This window comes from Drosophila bipectinata, chromosome 3L, assembly GCF_030179905.1.
Source record: "Drosophila bipectinata strain 14024-0381.07 chromosome 3L, DbipHiC1v2, whole genome shotgun sequence".
NCBI classification, from domain to species: Eukaryota; Metazoa; Arthropoda; class Insecta; order Diptera; family Drosophilidae; genus Drosophila; species Drosophila bipectinata.
The window spans coordinates 18,604,970-18,622,887 of NC_091738.1; the positions used below are offsets into that span (position 1 = coordinate 18,604,970).

General features: G+C 43.1%; 2 protein-coding genes across 8 annotated transcripts; one reads left to right on the forward strand and one right to left on the reverse strand.

Moving 5' to 3' along the window:
* The first annotated feature begins 9,424 nt into the window (after nt 1-9,424).
* Nucleotides 9,425-17,917, forward strand: Cep135 (Centrosomal protein 135kDa). 5 transcript variants are annotated; one of them, XM_017252247.3, is made up of 12 exons: nt 9,425-9,712; nt 9,776-9,902; nt 10,004-10,156; nt 10,211-11,597; nt 11,665-11,875; nt 11,938-12,053; nt 16,422-16,547; nt 16,690-16,843; nt 16,920-17,026; nt 17,086-17,353; nt 17,421-17,606; nt 17,665-17,917. In XM_017252247.3, the coding sequence occupies exons 1-12, from the start codon at nt 9,539-9,541 to the stop codon at nt 17,824-17,826; spliced, it is 3,171 nt and encodes a 1,056-aa protein (XP_017107736.2). In that variant the 5' UTR covers nt 9,425-9,538; the 3' UTR covers nt 17,827-17,917. The 5 variants fall into 5 exon arrangements, with proteins under 5 accessions (XP_017107736.2, XP_070136615.1, XP_070136616.1 ...); XM_070280514.1 differs by having other exon boundaries at nt 16,690-16,797; nt 16,874-17,026; XM_070280515.1 differs by having other exon boundaries at nt 16,690-16,797; nt 16,883-17,026.
* On the reverse strand, nt 12,086-15,813 carry LOC108132726 (uncharacterized). Of its 3 annotated transcripts, XM_070280518.1 has the most exons (5): nt 15,607-15,813; nt 13,600-14,034; nt 13,206-13,543; nt 12,463-13,132; nt 12,086-12,255 (listed from the first exon to the last, which is right to left on the reverse strand). In XM_070280518.1, exons 2-5 carry the CDS (start codon nt 14,028-14,030, stop codon nt 12,231-12,233), a joined length of 1,464 nt encoding a protein of 487 aa, XP_070136619.1. In that variant the 5' UTR covers nt 14,031-14,034; nt 15,607-15,813; the 3' UTR covers nt 12,086-12,230. The 3 variants fall into 3 exon arrangements, with proteins under 3 accessions (XP_070136619.1, XP_043067871.1, XP_070136618.1); XM_043211936.2 differs by having other exon boundaries at nt 12,100-13,132; XM_070280517.1 differs by lacking the exon at nt 15,607-15,813 and adding an exon at nt 15,299-15,519 and having other exon boundaries at nt 12,100-13,132.
* Nucleotide 17,918: the final 1 nt, after the last annotated feature.

Sequence of the window (17,918 nt, forward strand, 5' to 3'; positions counted from 1 at the left end):
TTGTATTATTGCTTTGAAAGCACTTACATATTTATTTTCTGCATGTCTGACAGAATTGGTTTTAAAAAGGTTAAGTATAAGTGATTTAATTTATCACTGTATAATTCGCCTAGAATTTTTGATTTATAGCATTTATCTTTAGTTGCTGCCAATTTAAAATGCAATTTGAGCTCTTCCCATTGGTCTAATATTCGCAAGACTGCAACCTCGATCGAAAGCCACCTGGTGTCGCTTACTTTTGGAATTTTCAATGGAGCCTTATGTAGTATATAAAAAATAACATTATTGTAAAATTAATTTAAAATGTTTAATGAAAATACACATCGACATAACAAGCACAAAATTATCAAAAAATCATAAAAACAAGTAAAAAAATTATGTTAATGCTAATATTGACGGGCACATTAAAAACAAAATACTCACATTTAATACATTTGTTATGTTAAACATAAATTCAAAAACGTATAACATGGATATGGGACTTTCGCAAATACCTTATCAACATTAATACATTTATAAACTTTGCTATACTCCATTTGCCGAGATGAACTTTTACAAAACCAATTATAGGTTTCGTAAATTAAAAATTCCAAATTCTCTGGCATATGCTTTTTGCAAACTTGGCTTACGGCAAGCTGCACAGAATGGCAGACGCATTTTATTAAAATAAGCTGTGGGACCTCCTTCTTCAATTCCGTATATACACTTCGGTTTGTGCCTATCATAACATTGGCATTGTCGGTAGCTGATAAATGCGCCGCCAATATGGAAGCCATTAAATTCATGCAGAACCACGGAATACCGGTTCTGTATGATTTTCAGCACTTCCGAGCTACAATGACAAGATCGGGAATTATGGATGTAATAGTGACCTCTATATACACCACTCCCATCCCCATCTTCACAAAGGATAATTATGAGAAAAAATTGTCCGGTTCTGAACGGTTGGTGGAGAAGAGAGTACCCTCCCCATTACAAGACCGTTATAAAGACTGTTATATAAAGGTAAGTTTCCAAAAATTAATAAAAAAACATTTTATTCATTATTTTCATTAATTTTAACTTGTTTCCCTCGGGTGCCTATTTGGTAATCTGTTCAATCGATTCCCAAATAGGACATTCAGTCTGACATTGGTAAATTCCAATTACATGGAAGAATTCGGCGCCAAGCTGGCCCATGATGTCCATCTTGCGGCAGAGGAGGGCTTCGCAAAATTCCCAGAAGCCCTCGCCGATCCAAAGGATGCAACTGCCTTCATGGCCACATTGGCAACGGTCTTTGTGCAGAGAATTCAGAAAGAACTTAAGGAAATGTAAGTATTTATATCATAAAAAATATATATCATTTTTTTTTTCCAGGCACATGGATTTGGCGCTCACCGATTTACTAATCCCAGACGAGAAGACAGGGAAGGATGACGAGGAGGCAGGCCCATCAAAGAGGATGAAGCTCAATTAGTCTTAGTGTATTATAATATAGTACAGTTTAGTATTAGTTTAACTTAGTTTAATTTAGTTTTTGTACAGTGGATTAGGCCTCTCGGGGATACCACTACAAAAACAATAGGGGCATTGGGCCTTGTCGTCCATAATGCATTATTGGCACCTAAATGCCAGGTGGCAATGGCACCTTATTTTTCAAATTAATGATAAGGGCGATAATGGTACATTAGACACGATGGTCATAATGTTGTTTGTCCCCCGCCACAGGCATTATTTAATGCTTATTTTTGGAACACATGTTGGATTTATGTATCCATCTGATTCCATCGGTTAACGCAAGTGCCACACTATGAAATTATGAAAAATTATGAAATTGAAATTGAATTTATGTTTATAATTTGTATGTAAATTTGTTATGTAATATGTTGTTGTTTTGTTATGTTGTTATGTTATGTAATTTATTATGTAAATATCGTTAATAATATATCGTTCATATTAAAGACAATTAAAGACATTGTTTTATTTTAAATTTGAACAATATGTTCTGAACATAAATAAATTAACATAAATTTGAATTCTTTTCCCATAGAAGTTCCATGCCAACTTGGCTATTTTCTAGCCAGATTTGGCTATTTTGCATGACCTCAAACTAGAAACCACTTAATTTTGCAGGAGCCTGTTATGTTGGCTATTTCACAAAAAAATGTGCTATTTTTGAGCTATTTTAAATAATTTTTAATATTTGATTACTACGATTACTACGAGGCCATTACGATTAGGCCTCTCGGGGATACCGCTTAAAAAAAAAGCGCCATTTACTCTACCTCAAAGGTGGTGTGGAAAATAGTATTTTTAACTAGAAATAAATTTAAAAAATAAATTTAACCAAGAGTTTTTTTTTTCAAATAAAATTGAATTGAATAGGTATTTCAATTTCAAAATTTAAATTGATCAAAAATTGATCAACTCTGAAATTGATGAAAATAACTCATCTTTTTTCATCACTTTTTTCATCAAAATGTACAAAAACCAACCAAATTTTCACAACACTGTCCAATTTATTAACGTTTTTCAACTGTTACCCCCAAACTGAAATTACGAAAAATCCATAAATTCGGGAGATGAAAAACGCCGACTCGGCGAAAAGTCATCTCTTCCTCTTGTATCTTTCGGCTTTTTTTTTTTTTTTCTGTAGTTTTAATAAATAGTTAAACATTTATTGGTTCCTTAGCCGCTGGCGCGAGACCGCCTTGCCCCGGGGCTCGCCCCGGCCCGGCACGGCACCCGGCAGCGCGGGCGGCGCACGTCCGGCGCGCTCAACAGACCAAACACGACTTATAAAAAGTTCCTTACAAATAGGATAAAAAATTCAATAAACAAAAACCTATTTTTACACCCCTTCGCCAGGTGTCCTCCGCTCAGCGCAGTGAGTCGGCTTGCTGGATCACCTGCGGATAACTGACTTCGGCTAAGCATAATCTAAGTTAAAAATTTAAGTTAGAATAAGTTACTTAATATTAATTTTACAGAAACATAAAAGTGAATAAAAGAACAAATAAAAACAAAATCTAAAAACACATTATTACGAAAAATCCATAAATTCGGGAGATGAAAAACGTCGACTCGGCGAAAAGTTATCTCTTACTCTTGTATCTTTCGGCCGCATACCTCCTTCATTACCTCTGCTGGCTTATAACGCACCCCCTTCACCCCAGAACATTTTTGGTGCTTTAAATGCATTCCAAAATTCGATAGCTGGAGTGGAGCTGGGAAGGAGGATTAGCAGGTGGATTAAGCAGCCCTTCCCACAGTGCCCACAATTCCCTAATTTTGGGGCCGGGAACGTACCGGATACCCACCACGCCGGAGCATTTTTTAAATTTAATATGCATGGAAAAGTTTGGTTTCGCTTTACTATATAGGGGCACCACATAGGTGGGCACGGCGGCACCGCAGAGTTTTAAGCTGAACTCCCGAGCGGGCGCCAGCGACACCGGCGGGGGCATCGACACCGGCGACACTGCCTCCTCCTTCTCCCCAGCCAAAGACACTGCCGGTCCGTGGTCGTCCAAATGCCCCCTTGCCCATCAATGTGCCAGGTGGGCACGGCGGCACCGCATAAATTTAAATTCAACTCCCGAGCGGGCTCCAGCGATACGAGCGGGCTCCAGCGACACTGGCGGGCGCGGGGGCGGGGGCACCGCGTCCTCCTCCTCCCCAGCCAAAGCCTCCGCAACCAATGACTCCCAGGTCAAAGGCTGGGCCACTGACTCCACTGGGTCCACCTGGGCCACTGGCTCCTCCTGGGTCACTGGCTCCTCCTTGGTGTTTTTGACTCCAGTGTTTGGAGTTTTTGGCGTCGACTCATCCTTGTCATTAATATTGACAGTCTGGGAAAAAAGAAATAACCAGTTAAATTATTTAATAAAATAATACTTACACCAAAGTTAATTATTTGAATCATGATTCAAATTTTAATTCACTTTATGTTATAAAGTTTATGTTTTAAAGGTTATGTTTTAAAGTTTTCTTTTTGATTTCAACTTTGAATGTTTCGATACATCGAAATCTAAATCTAAATCGATCTAAATACCCCAAAACAATAAGGGCATTGGGACCCCTTTGTGGTCCAAATTACATAATTGGCATCTAAATGCCAGGTGGCAATTTCACAATTAGTTAAATTCAATGTATATTGTTGTTTGATTTAGCGTGTTGATATGGAACTGGAGAACTTGGCCACTTTTGATTAAAACTATAATACCTCAGCAAGGTATTAAATACTTAAGTACTTACTGTGCAATTATAATTCATTTTGTTTATTTATTCTTACTTTACTTTATTCTTTCTTGCTTCTATCTTTGTTATGGTTAATTGGCAACGGTCCAAAAATGGCGCGTCCCAAATTCCCATCCCTAATCTCCACCATTTTTCAAAACATTGCAAAGTGAGACTTTCATCATGCAATACTTGAATGAATTAAAAATTATAAGTGATTTAAAAATTCCAGAATCATTTCTGGAATGGTTAAACAAGAGAAAAGAAACTCTCGAAAATGGATTTTCCATTTTTGAGAGTAATTTACAATTCCTGTTGGTCGAAGAACCATTTATTATTATATTTGATGAGATCCATCTGTTATATATATATATATAATATATTTACTAATTAATATATTTTTACAGAATGCCCCAAATAATATAAAAAACTGGAAAATATTTTCCATAGCAGTGTCCAATTTCGCGCGACACTTGAAAATTGTTTATTTGCGAGCGGTAAGTACAACATTTACTTAATATTATTAAAATGAAATTAATTAAATTTTTTTTTACGCATCAAGTGGCATTCAAAAAATTGGATCGGCTGCCATTTTGAAGGGAGTTAAAATGGTGGTAAGTAGTATACAAAAAAGCACCCGGCTTACCACCACATTGGTCGGTGCGGTGGCTGATAAATGCGCCGCCAATATGGAAGCCATTAAATTCATGCAGAACCACGGAATACAGGTTCTGTATGATTTACAGCACTTCCGAGCTACAATGACAAGATCGGGAATTATGGATGTAATAGTGACCTCTATATACACCACTCCCATTCCCATCTTCTCAAAGGATAATTTTGAGAAAAAGTTGTCCGGTTTTGAACGGTTGGTGGAGAAGAGAGTACCCTCCCCATTACAAGACCGTTATAAATAAGAGGTAAGTTTCCAAAAATTAATAAAACAAACGTTTTATTCTTATTTTCATTAATTTTAGCTTGTTTCCCTCGGGTGCCTATTTGGTAATCTGTTCAATCGATTCCCAAAGAGGACATTCAGTCTAACATTGGTAAATTCCAATTACATGGAAGAATTGGGTGCCAAGCTGGCCCATGATGTCCATCTTGCGGCAGGTCACTTGGCGGTCACCGATTTACTAATCCCTGACGAGAAGACAAGGAAGGATGACGAGGAGCCAGGACCATCTAAGAGGATGAAGCTGAATTAGTCGTAGTATTATAAGAATATTTTTTCAATATTTTTTTTTTCTCCAGTTCCATATCAACACGCAAAATCAAACAACAATATACGTACAACCACCAGCAACAACAACAACAATATACACACAGCCACCAGCAACAACAACAATAGCCGCACAACATCCTGTGGCAATACCATCGACGCCGCAGCCTGTGGCGGACATTGCAAGTAGTCAGTGCAGCCAGTTGGTGACATTATGACCATCGTGTCTAATGTATCAACACGGCCATCAACATTGAATTTAACTAATTTTGACATTGCCACCTGGCATTTAGATTCCAATGATGTAATTTGGACCACAAAGGGGTTCCAATGCCCTTATTGTTTTGGGGTATTTAGATCAAATAACCTTCATGAAAAATATTTTAAAAATTGCCGCACAACCCCAAAGTTGCATCACTGCGAATTCTGTCCGTATGCAAAAGAACTATCGAATTTTGGAATGCATTTAAAGCACCAAAAATGTTCGGGGGTGCTTCAGGAGCTACCTTTACAGATTTGGACACGATGACGACCCAAGGTGCCCTGAATGCGGGGTAGACGAGACGGCGGAGCATGTGGTCCTGGACTGGCCACGCTTTTCAATCCCCGGGCGGAGACTCCTTGGGGAAGTAGTGACGGCGGACCTCATCGGACGGAGGTTGGTTGAGAACGCCCAGTTCTGGGCAGGAATGAGCAGCCTCGCCGCCTACACGATGAAGGAGCTCAGACGGCTAGAGCGACTCCGAGCGGAGGCTTGGCTTGCCTAGTCAATCAGTAGTGGGGCGCATAAGCACGCCAATCCTGGCCCTGCGAAGCAAAGTCTAGCGGCATTACCGCAGGGGACAGGGATTTAGTAGACACTTTTTTCTTTTTTTTGTTAGAGCTTAGTTTTAAGTCTTTCTTTCTTTGTTAATAAACGATTTAAAAAAAAAAACAAAAAAAAAAAAAAAAAATAACCAGCAACAACCATATACGCACAACAACAACCACCACCAGCAACAACAATATACGCACCACAACAACAACCACCAGCAACATCGACGCCGCAGCCTGTGGCGGACATTGCAAGTAATTCAGTGCAGCCAGTTGGTGACATTATGAACATCGTGTCTAATGTACCAACACGTGCAACACCAACAGTGCAGCCAGTTGGTGACATTATGAACATCGTGTCTAATGTACCAAGTTGGTAAGGGTGTCAATTTTTGCCACCTTACTCACACCCCATACAATTGTTGTCTCGGTGCAACTCATTCCTGCTTAAGCAAAGTAAAAACCCACACTCATCAAACATGTTGTGTGTGGCATGAGTGCCGGAATTTTTAAGCACCCGGTCATACAGGTGCCGATGTTATTTTGACTTTTCACCTATTCTGTTTTGAGCTACGCGTGCCGGTCACACTCGCACAAAAAAGGAAATTAGAAAGAGGCACAAGTAACAAAAAAAGCAGGACGCAAATATGCATGAGTAGGCAAAACACATATAAATCACCCAGGTGTTTCGGACACACCATGGTGTAAATATATGTATGGGTTCACACATGTACACGGGTGTTTTTTAATTATTACTTTCTTTTGCGTTCAAGCTCATTTCATTTTTGATTCTGTCTGGAAAGATTACAATGTCGTCGGAAATAATTAAAAATAAAATAGAGCGTGGTGAATACACCGTAACTCCAGCACACAAAGGAAAAAGTGTAATATGGACCATATTAAGTGATATTCTACAAGAAGACCAAACTGTCCTTCAAGGCTGGATATTTTGCAATACATGCAGAAAAGTTTTAAAATTTGTTGCCAACCAAAATTCGAATTTGTCAAGGCACAAATGTTGTCTGTCTTTGAGACATCCTAAGGGATAGGATGTCTTCATAGCAACAAGCTCTAAAAACCAAACAATTGTAACAAAGAATAAGTTTTTCTTTTCTCATCTTGTTGCATTTTCAAATAATAGTACTAAATCTGCTTTTGAGGAATTGGAAAGTTATTGTACAGAGAGAGTTGCTTTATGCGAGGACTTCGAACCCATTGAATGGTGGCAATCCAAGGAAAGCTGTTATCCGCTTTTATCAAAATTAGCATTGCAACTTCTTTCTATTCCATCGAGCAGTGCAGCGGCCGAGAGAGTATTTTCATTAGCATTCAATATTATAACCGAAAAAAGAGATAGATTAGGGCCTGATACCGTAAATAATTTACTATTTCTGCATTCCTACATAAATAAATTTCAATAAAGTATTTATTATATTATTTTGTATTAATTTGTTAAAAAAAGAACGCAAGAAGCGAAATAAAATAAGCTTATTTATTTAAATAATAAAATAGCAGGTAAGTATTGAGCAGCAGGTAGTGAAAAAACAACACAAGCGGACGCATGTAAAAAAAAAAAAACAATACCAAAATCACTCAACACATTTTCTGCCTACATTTTTGTGTCTTCCTTTTCACCTGCAGTTTTTGGGACGCTTACTCCATATGCAATATGCAATACACACTAATCAAAAAATATACCTAATTAATTTGATGCTTGTAACATCACACACCCATACATGCTTGCAAAGCAATCACCTATACCCAGTTTTCTGACAAGTAAAAACACCAGGGTGTCAAAATCACCCTACATTTACCCGGTGCACCTTAAGTGCCGGTGGATTGTTGCAGTTCTCTGGTACCAACACGGCCATTAACATTGAATTTAACTAATTGTGACATTGCCACCTGGCATTTAGATGCCAATGATGTAATTTGGACCACAAAGAGGTCCCAATGCCCTTATTGTTTTAGGGTATTTCGATCAAAGAATGCTCTTGAAAAACATTTCGAAAATTGTCTAAAAACCCCAATATTATATCACTGCGAATTCTGTCCGTATTCGAAAGAACTATCGAATTTTGGAATGCATTTAAAGCACCAAAAATGTTCGGTGGTGAAGGGGGTGCGTTATAAGCCAGCAGGGGTGATGAAGGAGGTATGGATGCAGTGGTTGAAATTGAAAAAAGAAAGAGGGGTAGCACTCACCTCTTCCACCTCCTTTGCCGCCTGCCCCCTAAAGAACTTATAAACTTACCTAGCTTAACAAATCGTAGGACAATGCTCTGTGTAGTCTATCTGCATAACCTTATTAACGGGGATGTAGATAGCCAGCATTTACTAACACGCTTACATTTTAACATTTCTAATAGAAGGACTCGAATCTTTAGTCCTCTGTTCCTTAGCCGTTATAGTACGATATATGCACTGCATGACCCTTTTAGGGTATTATGTTCGAACTACAATGGTCTCTACTCTATAACATTTCTTTCCTGTCCCTCAAATTTAAAATATAGAATTTGAAATTTCCTTACTAACTCCTCCTAGCTTAATAAATTACAAATAGCTTAATATAATCTAACAAGTCGTTTCTTGAGCGCCTCTCGGTCGTCTGGGCCTCTTAGCTTTATGATGAATACAGGAATGCTAGCTGATGCTCTTATTGATGCACAAGCCATTTCCAAATTCTGAAAGACCGGAAAAAAAAAATATTACAGAACCAGTTGAGCCAAATTAAAGGCACAAGATTGAAAAAAAAAAAAAGAAAAAAATAAAAAGCGAGAAGTCAAGCGTTTGGCGAGCTGTTGACAACTGAATGGGAATGGAGGGAAGGCCGCGTTATATACCGTTTTTGGGACTAAAAAAAATCCCCATCCTCATTGAATCATGCATCTGGTCACACTGCTCGAAGGGCTTTCTTTTAATGCACTATGGGGAATTTGGACTACCACTATTTTCTGAGCCTGCATCCGTACATGAACATCCGTCGCTTTTAGATGTCTTCAGCAGTGGAGGGACTTGGCTCGTCGCACGGAGACAGCATTTTTATTGTTTTGTTGTTGAATGCAATTACAAATTATATTTGAAATTTATTTAAAAATTAATTTCAAAAAGTAACGTTTTCATCTAGTAGTGGCGCCACTGGCGGCGAGTAGACAAAATTGACACATTCATTGTGAATGCCAAAAGAAACGGGCACACCTAACCATTTTGACTCTTGGCGCATAGGATTTTGTTAGTTTTCTTATTTATTGTTTATTGCTTGTTAAAAGTTGGCTTCCACCCATGAATATCAACGATGGCGACTTCAAGGACCTTCGCTCCAAGCTGGACATCATGGGCTTCACCCAGACACTGCCCGTTCTGGCGATTCCACTGGTCCAGGCCATATTCGGGGATTTAATAAAAACGACGGAGTGTCTGCGGGACACAAAAAAGAAAGTTGCCGACTTGCTGGAGGTATGTCCTATATTCCATTTCATATAGTCGGTTGCTAAGCAATCCTTTGTTGTGGCTTTTCAGGAAAGGACCTGTTGGGAACTGGGTGTGGAGCCATACAAGTGCGACAATTCACGCCTCCTGGCCGAGTGCAATGAACTCCATTTGCAGTTCCTTCGGGAAAGGGAGGATTACGAGCTGCGTCAGTGCGGTGGGTTTCTAGTTATTACATCCATACATAACATAACGACCATTAGACCAGTATAATTCTCAGTTAAATGATACATTTCTTCTCATTTTCAAACTCTCTAGAATCTGATCGAAAGATCCGTGATCTGCAAACCGACAAGGAGCATCTCCAGACCCACAATGCCGGGCTACAAAACCAACTAGATGCCCTGCTCAGCAAACAATTAATATCAGCAAGTAATACTAAGCGATTGCGAGGAGGAGCCAGTGGTCCAGGTAGAATACCACAAACTTTGTTAAATTATTGAATTAATATTCTGTTACTTTTAGTTAAAAAACCATTTATAAGCACCGTGCGTGGCGGAAATGCTCCACCGCTAGTGCTTGGCCCCTCGACGCTGAAATGCACGAAATGCAATGCCGGAGTTTTCCAGAAGACTACCACCACCACCAAAGATGGGGTGACAGTAACACAGACCAGTGGCCAAGAGGAACTGGACAAGATTCAGAACGAACTGACGACCGCCGGAGAGCAGCTGGAGTTCTACAAACGGAAAGTGGAGGCCAGGAATCGGGAGATCCGGCGACTGAATGACATGCTCGTGGGTGGCCGACCGCCCGCCGCTTTGGCCAAGGACTGCTGCTACAAGGAGGTGGGCACCCTCTCGCAGGACATTGATCTGCTGCAGCGCGAAAAGAGCGAACTGATGCTGCAAGTGCGAGAGTTCCAGGACAAGATGCACGATGCCATGCAGCGGGCGGTGGAAACCCAGGAGGACAACAAGAAGCTGCAGATGCAGTTGGATGAGCTGAAGGAAGCGGCTCTCCAAGTGGAGGAGATGGCCAATGCTGAGATCGATGCCAAGGAGCTGGAGATCAAGCAAATGCAATCGGAAATAAAGCTGTTGCAAAAGTCAAAGGATCACCGACTACAGGGCGGGTTCTGCGGCATTCCAGGCGATAATCGTAACATGAACGAGCGCCTGAACGTCCTGACGCGTCGCGAAGAGGAACTGGAGTCCACCAATGAGAAGCACAAGAAGAAACTGGCCCAGATGCAGGACAAGATTCTGGAACTGCAAAAGCAACTGAAGGATCAGAACCAGCACGGCACTCTGGATGAGGAGAAGATACGCCTCACCTCAGAGAGGGATTTCTTCCAGAAGGAGTACCTGCGCTTGATGGGCAAGTGTGGCTCCGAAACGGAGATAGCCTTCCTGCATGCCCAAATCAAGTCCAAAGACGAAGAACTCAAGGCACTTCGCACAGAACTGTTTCCCGTTGGCAAGTCGGCCTTCTCGCCACAGAAGAGTGTGCAGTACGAGACTCTTCCTCCGGGCACTGCCTCTTCTGGAAGCACCGTGACCAGTAACCACAGCGACTGTGTGCAGGCCACCATTGGACGATTGGAGCGGGAACGGGATTGCGCCAGAACCGAACTGGAGAGAGTGCGCTGCGAGCGAGACACTTTAAGGGAGAAGCAGCTCAGCAATGTCCAACTACATGCCGAGGAGCTGCAGACACTGCGCCTGCGCAACGAGGAGCTCAGTGATCGTCTAAGGCAGCTGGAGCGGGAGAAGCGGGAACTCAACTCAGCTCGGATACCGGTGGAGACGAACTTGACTCTGCTCCAGGAGGATCTGGTCCAAATGAGGAAGCGTATAGCTCCCCTGGAGGCGGAAATAGAACGCCTCAAGACCGAAAATGATCAGATAAGGTGGGGGAATGCTTACACTAATTTTAATTATTTTTAAAACCATTATATTCCTTAATTCTTTTTTTAGTTTGCTGAATGAACAAAACGAGCGCATCATCACCGACTACCAAGGCAAGCTAATGGTGGCAGAGCGGCAGAGACACTCGGCGGATGTCCGGGCCAGCACTATGGACTCCAGTCGCGAGTCCAACCGCAACGAGGTCACCCAGCTCCGCACCGAAATCGCAGCCCTGCGGCAGACCTACATCAGCTTGGAGCACGAAAAGGACACCTTATTGGTATGTTTTCCATTATTCCATCGATTAGGGATTCTAATTCTTAAAAAATGAACACTTTTTAGAATCAATTAGATAACAAGACGGAGAGGGTTTATAAGCTGGAGTACGAGCTCAAGGATTGCAAGGAGAAACGTAATACTCTGGAGCAGAATGTAAAGGATCTGGAGGATCAAGTGAGGTAAGTAACTGAAAAGACATGGTTGTATTAGGTTTTAAAATATTTACTTAGTAATCACTGTTTATTTAACAAACATTAGCGGTTTAGTTCGTCTTATGGGAAGTAGCTCCCTTAAATACAACTCGCAGACAAGTCGATGTAATACATTCATGGCACAATCTCTTCCTATCGAACACGTTAACCGAATATTTCTAAAAACCACCTAAAAGAGAGAGAATGTGGTTAATGGAATAACAAGAGATCAGAGCGATCGACCAACACGGGGCATGCAACAACAGATGTGGAAAGGTGGAGAAAGGGGGGCATGCGAGATAGAGAATAGCTGGAAGATCTAGGTGGTGTTCAGGTGGCCCCACCAAGGTGCAGGTCATTGAGGAACTTTGAGTTGAGACGCTCGTTGGTTAAATACCTCGCCAGGCTGACGCTGGGAGCGCTGCAGTTGCTCATGCCGCGCTGATCCGCCTCCGAGGGCGTGTATCCCGGCCGGCAGACGCACTTGGCCCGGCTGGCGTGCGGCAGGATGCCCGTTCCGTTCGATGTCTGGGATTTGAGGGGCTCCAGCCACTGGCCAGCTCCGCACGGCCCACGACTATAAAGCTTATGACACTGGCCGTTGATTTCCACCATCCCCGGGGTGGACTCGCATATGTTCTGCTCCTTTTCGCTTCCGTCGCCCGAGCACTGCTGGTCCAAATTGGTCAGCACTCCCGAGCACCCGCACATGCCATTGTACGAGATCCCATCCACAGACGGCCTGGCGGTGAAGTCGAAGATCACCACCTGGTGCAGGGAGCAGGGTCCTTGAGATCCGATCCGGTAGCAGGAGTCCTCTGCCGGGAAGTACAAGCGGTTCTTGCCGCAAAAGTTGCGCACACAGCTGGTTCCGTTCACCAGGAACTCATTGACTTCGCAGGGACCTCTTGTGTACAGCCGATAGCAGATGCCGTCGCTCCAGGGCACATAGCCCTCCTTGCAAAGGCACTTGGCCCGGGGCAGGAGCTGTAGGGTGCTCTCTGACGCCTCGTGGGCGTCGTCGGGTATGCGGAAGATGTGGCCAGGAGGACAGGGCCCAGGGGTGTCTGAAAAAGGAGGAAATGTTGCATTTAGGGAGGCACTATGAGATTAGGAGGCAATGTAATCCAATGTGTATACCCAGCTCGTAGCACATTTGCTGAGGAGCATGATAGTGGGGCAGGTGCCTTTGGCAATCGCACCGCCCGCCCGGGAGGAAGATGTGACCCGGCGTCGAGCAGGGTCCTTTGGTGAAGTGCTCATAGCAGGAGTCCTCGGCTGGGTAGTAGTACAAGGATAGCTCTCCCTGATCCTCGCAATGGCATTCGGCCAGTCCATCCTCGTTCAGGACCAACAGCTTCCCGCGACTGCAAGGCCCCTTGGTGTGCCGGACATAGCACTTGTTGTCCCTCGGCCAGAAGATCATGCCCTCGGGGCAGCTCAATGGTCGCTTGCAGGTGCCCCATCGGTTGCTGGATCTGGTAAGGATCATGTGGTACATTACTGAGGATTCATTAAGCTGAAACCCACTCACCTCTTGCCCTGGTCCGGCATGGGCTGGAAGTACTCGTCCTTCTGGCAGGGCCCCCTCTCATACAGCTGATAGCAGACATTCTGGGTCAGGGGACTGAGGGCCGTTCCTGGCGGACACCGGCACTCTGCCGCTGGCAGATCCTTCCTCTTGGCACTCACCGCCGTGGGACTCAGCTCCATTGTATCCGGACATGGATAACCCAGTGTGAAGATCTTGAAGCATTTCTTTAGAGGAGCCCAGTAAAGAAACTGCCAGCCGCCGGCCATACTGGCGCAGGGGTTCTTGGCGGGATCACTCCAGGGCGGTGGCACAATGCCGGCTGACACTTGGTGGGTGTTTTGGGAGGTGGTCAGTAGCAGGAGTAGGCAGGTGAGGATGGAGCTGCCGGCCTGCAGAGCAGCCCAGAAAATTAAAAGCTTTCGACGTCTCATGGTGCTGGTGAGAAAGGAAAGTAGTTTGTTTTTAAAAATAGGTATTTCTAAAAACAAGTTTTCAAATATTTCCAAACAAAAATTTAAATGTTAAACAAAACAAACCATATCTCGTTTTTTTAATGAAGCTAATTTTAGTTACAAATATTTAAGTTATTTTTTGTAAACTCCACGATTCCCTGCCATGATTTATCACACCCCCAAGCTCTGTTTAGCACCTGCGACTGGTTTGAGGGTCATTTATTCGCCACACCAGACAGATTAAATATTGACATTCGAAATTATATGAAATTTAGTCATTAAACTAAATTAATTCCAAATTAAACTTAGTCTGTGATTATGCATCCGCCACCAGACCCCTAAAGATACGATTCGGGGAAGGAAACTCTCATTAAACCGGATGATGGATGACTTTTCTATTGTCGAGGTGGAGCTTGGAGCTTGTAGCTTGGAGCAGGGCTTAAAGCGGGTCCAATTCGTATTAGCCAACCCTTTGGGGCAGCTAGCTGATTATCATGTTGGCCGGACAAACCGCAAAAACGGCCAAAAACCCCAAAATCGGAATCGAAACAGACAGAAAAAAAAACACCAAAATCAAAACACTGAAAACCAGTAAACGGTTGGCCAGCGCGGTTAACCATGACCCAAATACCCATTTATCTTGACTTCTTTTCGCCTCCGTGGGCCAGAAATCTTCTGCTGGAGCTGGAGCTGCAGCCGGAACTGGAGCAGCAAGTGGCTATAATCGAGGGGAGCTTCTTATGTAAGCGGCAAGCGTCGATGACGAAACCGCTGCATGTGGCAGCAACACTCAGCGAAGCGGTGCTGGAGCGATCCACTGGATCCGCTGTCCAGACACGAAAGGTGCCACACACTTGGTGCGCCAGTTGCCCGTCAGTTTTTGGGCGGCCCATTGCATGATATGTGGTCAGTTTGGTCCAACTTAGCCAACTGGTTTTGACGGTTTGGGCCTTTGTCGGTCTTTGATTCTGGCTTTCCCAGGGAATCTCCTTTGGTTTATTTTTACTTTTTTTATTAAAATCTTTCGCAAGCTTTTTGTTAAAAACTGGGTTTATAACTTAATTAGGAAATGTTTTTCAGGGAATTTTAAATGTCATTAAAATGGAGTGAGGGTTTGGGTTTCTAAGAATATGGGTTTCAGAACTGAATTTAGGATTAAAAGATAAGGTATTCTGGGATTTATTTATATATCTTTGAAGATAAATATAATGATATTTAAATTATACTGAATGTTAAATATTTCTAACTTTAAAGATAATGTTCTTTAAGCATCTCTTTCCGCTTCAAGTCTATAATTAATTTAGGAAGTTGGTTTAAAAATTCCTTCCTTGTTTCTTCATTAACACACGATTAGATACACAGTTTTATTTAGTTTGAAGTTTTATTTCTTCAACTTTTGTTTTCTAAGAAACGACTTTAATGAGTCACTCCACGGCAGACCCTCCGAACCAAGAACACCAACACTCAGAACCACTAAAGACTTCCTCTTCATGAATTGATTTATTTATTCCGACTTTCTGGGAATTAAAGACGCCCTCAGGCCTGGTTTTCGCACCTTTTGCAACTTCTTTGTCAATAAAATCCAAACTGGTTGTTTGGATAATTGTGTTTTGATTTGGATTCAGCAATCACGACGGACGCACAATAAACAAACAGAAACCCGATCACAGTAAGGTAATCCCATAGGTAGAATCGACGGATGGACGAACCGATTGAGCGACTGACTGACTGACTGACTGAGTGATTGACTGACCGAGCCAGCGACCGCGATCCGTTCGCTCGGGCAGGTAAGAAACGTCTGAGCCCAACTCTCTTAGCATTCGGGCCAACTACACAAGGCGAGTCTGGCCAGAAAGGTAACCAGCCAAATGTCAGACTCTCTCTCGCTATGGCCGCTCTCTTAGCCTTTTAAGACGGGTATTTGAACTTTGTTTAGCCTTAATGACGGACGCCGATGGCTGGCGACTTTGACTGCCTCCGTTGACTGCTACTGCGGCGTGTTCTTGAGCTTCGGTTCGGGTTTGGGCCATGTGCGGATGTGGATGTGGATATACTGGCTACGTGCCTGGCATCTCTACTCAAAGCTAGACACTGCCCTGCGATCTTGACTCGTAATTGATTTAATCTTGGAATATGAATCTTAAAGAGTGGCAATCTGTTGACCTACCACAACGATGGTACGATATGATATATAACCCACATGTAGACTTCAATTAGAAAGTTTTTTTCCAAGTGTAAGCTGTCTAAGCAGACCCTCTCTCTTTATGGCCATCGGAAGGGGGTCAGGTTCTGGCAGACACTTGGCATTGATTGTTTGCCGACTCCCCGCCTTCGTTGGTTTCCAATTGATTTGTATTCTTTGTATTCCAGAAAGCTGACCAACAGGAACCGGCAACGCGACTCAGAACTGACGGAGACCTCAACGGAAAGTAAAACGCTGAGGCAACAGATTGTGGCACTCAAAGCCAGCCGCGATGAGGCAATAGCAGAGAACGGGTAAGCGCAAAAAAAAGTCATTAGCGAACTGAGGCTATCATAGAATGGCTTCCGCGCTGGGGCACATCTTGTTTTTCTTTTGTGGGCCCCCACTTCAATCATTAGAGGTGTTTTTGTAATAATCCAACACATTGCCCCACAGACGACTGATGGACAAGCTGAGCGACGCCCAGGCAGAGGCCAAGACACTGCAGAAAAAACTGAAGGACTCGGAGCAGCAGGTGGCCAACATGAGGCAGCAGCTGCAAAAGTATGTCCAGGAGGTGAAGAAGGCCGAGGACCTGCTCACCCAGAAGGTCAGTCTAGTTATTAAATTAGAGGTTAAGATTACTTAGTCCTAGGGCCGGAATACAGGTGTCATCTCACTTAAAGGAAAAGGAACGCGACGAGCTCTTGGACCACTATCACTGCCTTAGCCAGGACCAAGTGGCGCTGGAAGGAAACAACCAGAGTCTCGAGTGCGAGGCAGCAGAGTTCAAGTAAGAAATTTAATATCTTTTCTATTTAAACACTGAAATAATTAATAATTTAATTGCAGACGGCAGATCTGCGATCTAGAGGGAGAGATTCATTGTCTGAGGGCTCAACTGCACACCAAGCAGTGTGTTCTGGAGGAGATGGACTTGCAGCTTACCACCGCAAAGGCCACCATACGCTGTCTGGAGCGAGATCTGGAAAAGGCACAGGGCGATGTGCTGGTGCAAAAGGTGGACCTCGAAGCTCGCAAGGAGCTCTGCGATAAACTGGACGCGGAAAAGCTAAAGCTCAATGCAGAGCTCAACGAAGTCAACGACATCCGGAAGAAGGTAACCTTCAGAGTAGTTTTGGTCCTAAATTCTTTATATTAAATTTATAAAATATTAATCTTTTAAGCTGGAAAAACAGTGCGAAAGATTAAAGGATGAACTTCAGCAGGCGAGCGCCATGAAACAGGTCACCACTGACACCGCCGACCAGATGCTGGAGCGCTTGCACAACGACCAACAGCGGCAGGAAGATGGGGATATTAGAGCTAGAAGCCACATGCAGCGGCTGGAAAGGCAATACCAACAGGCCTTGGTAAGGACTTCAATTATTCCACACCATACCATATAATATATATCTTGCTCCACTATAGAAAGAGCTGCAGGAGGAACGAGAGCGCTGCAGCCACCAGGAGCGTCTGGCCACCGAATATGAGCAGCAGGTACGGGATCTGCGATCCAATCTCAACGAGGATCGCTTCGCCAGGGCTAGAAGTCGGGAGCACAGCCCGCGAGCGCCTTCGAAGACACTGTAGAAAAGTCCTTCCCGTCCAAAAACATTCCACTTTAATTATTTTTCTAGTTGTGTTTTAATTCAAATTTAATAAATGTACAAAATATATAAATT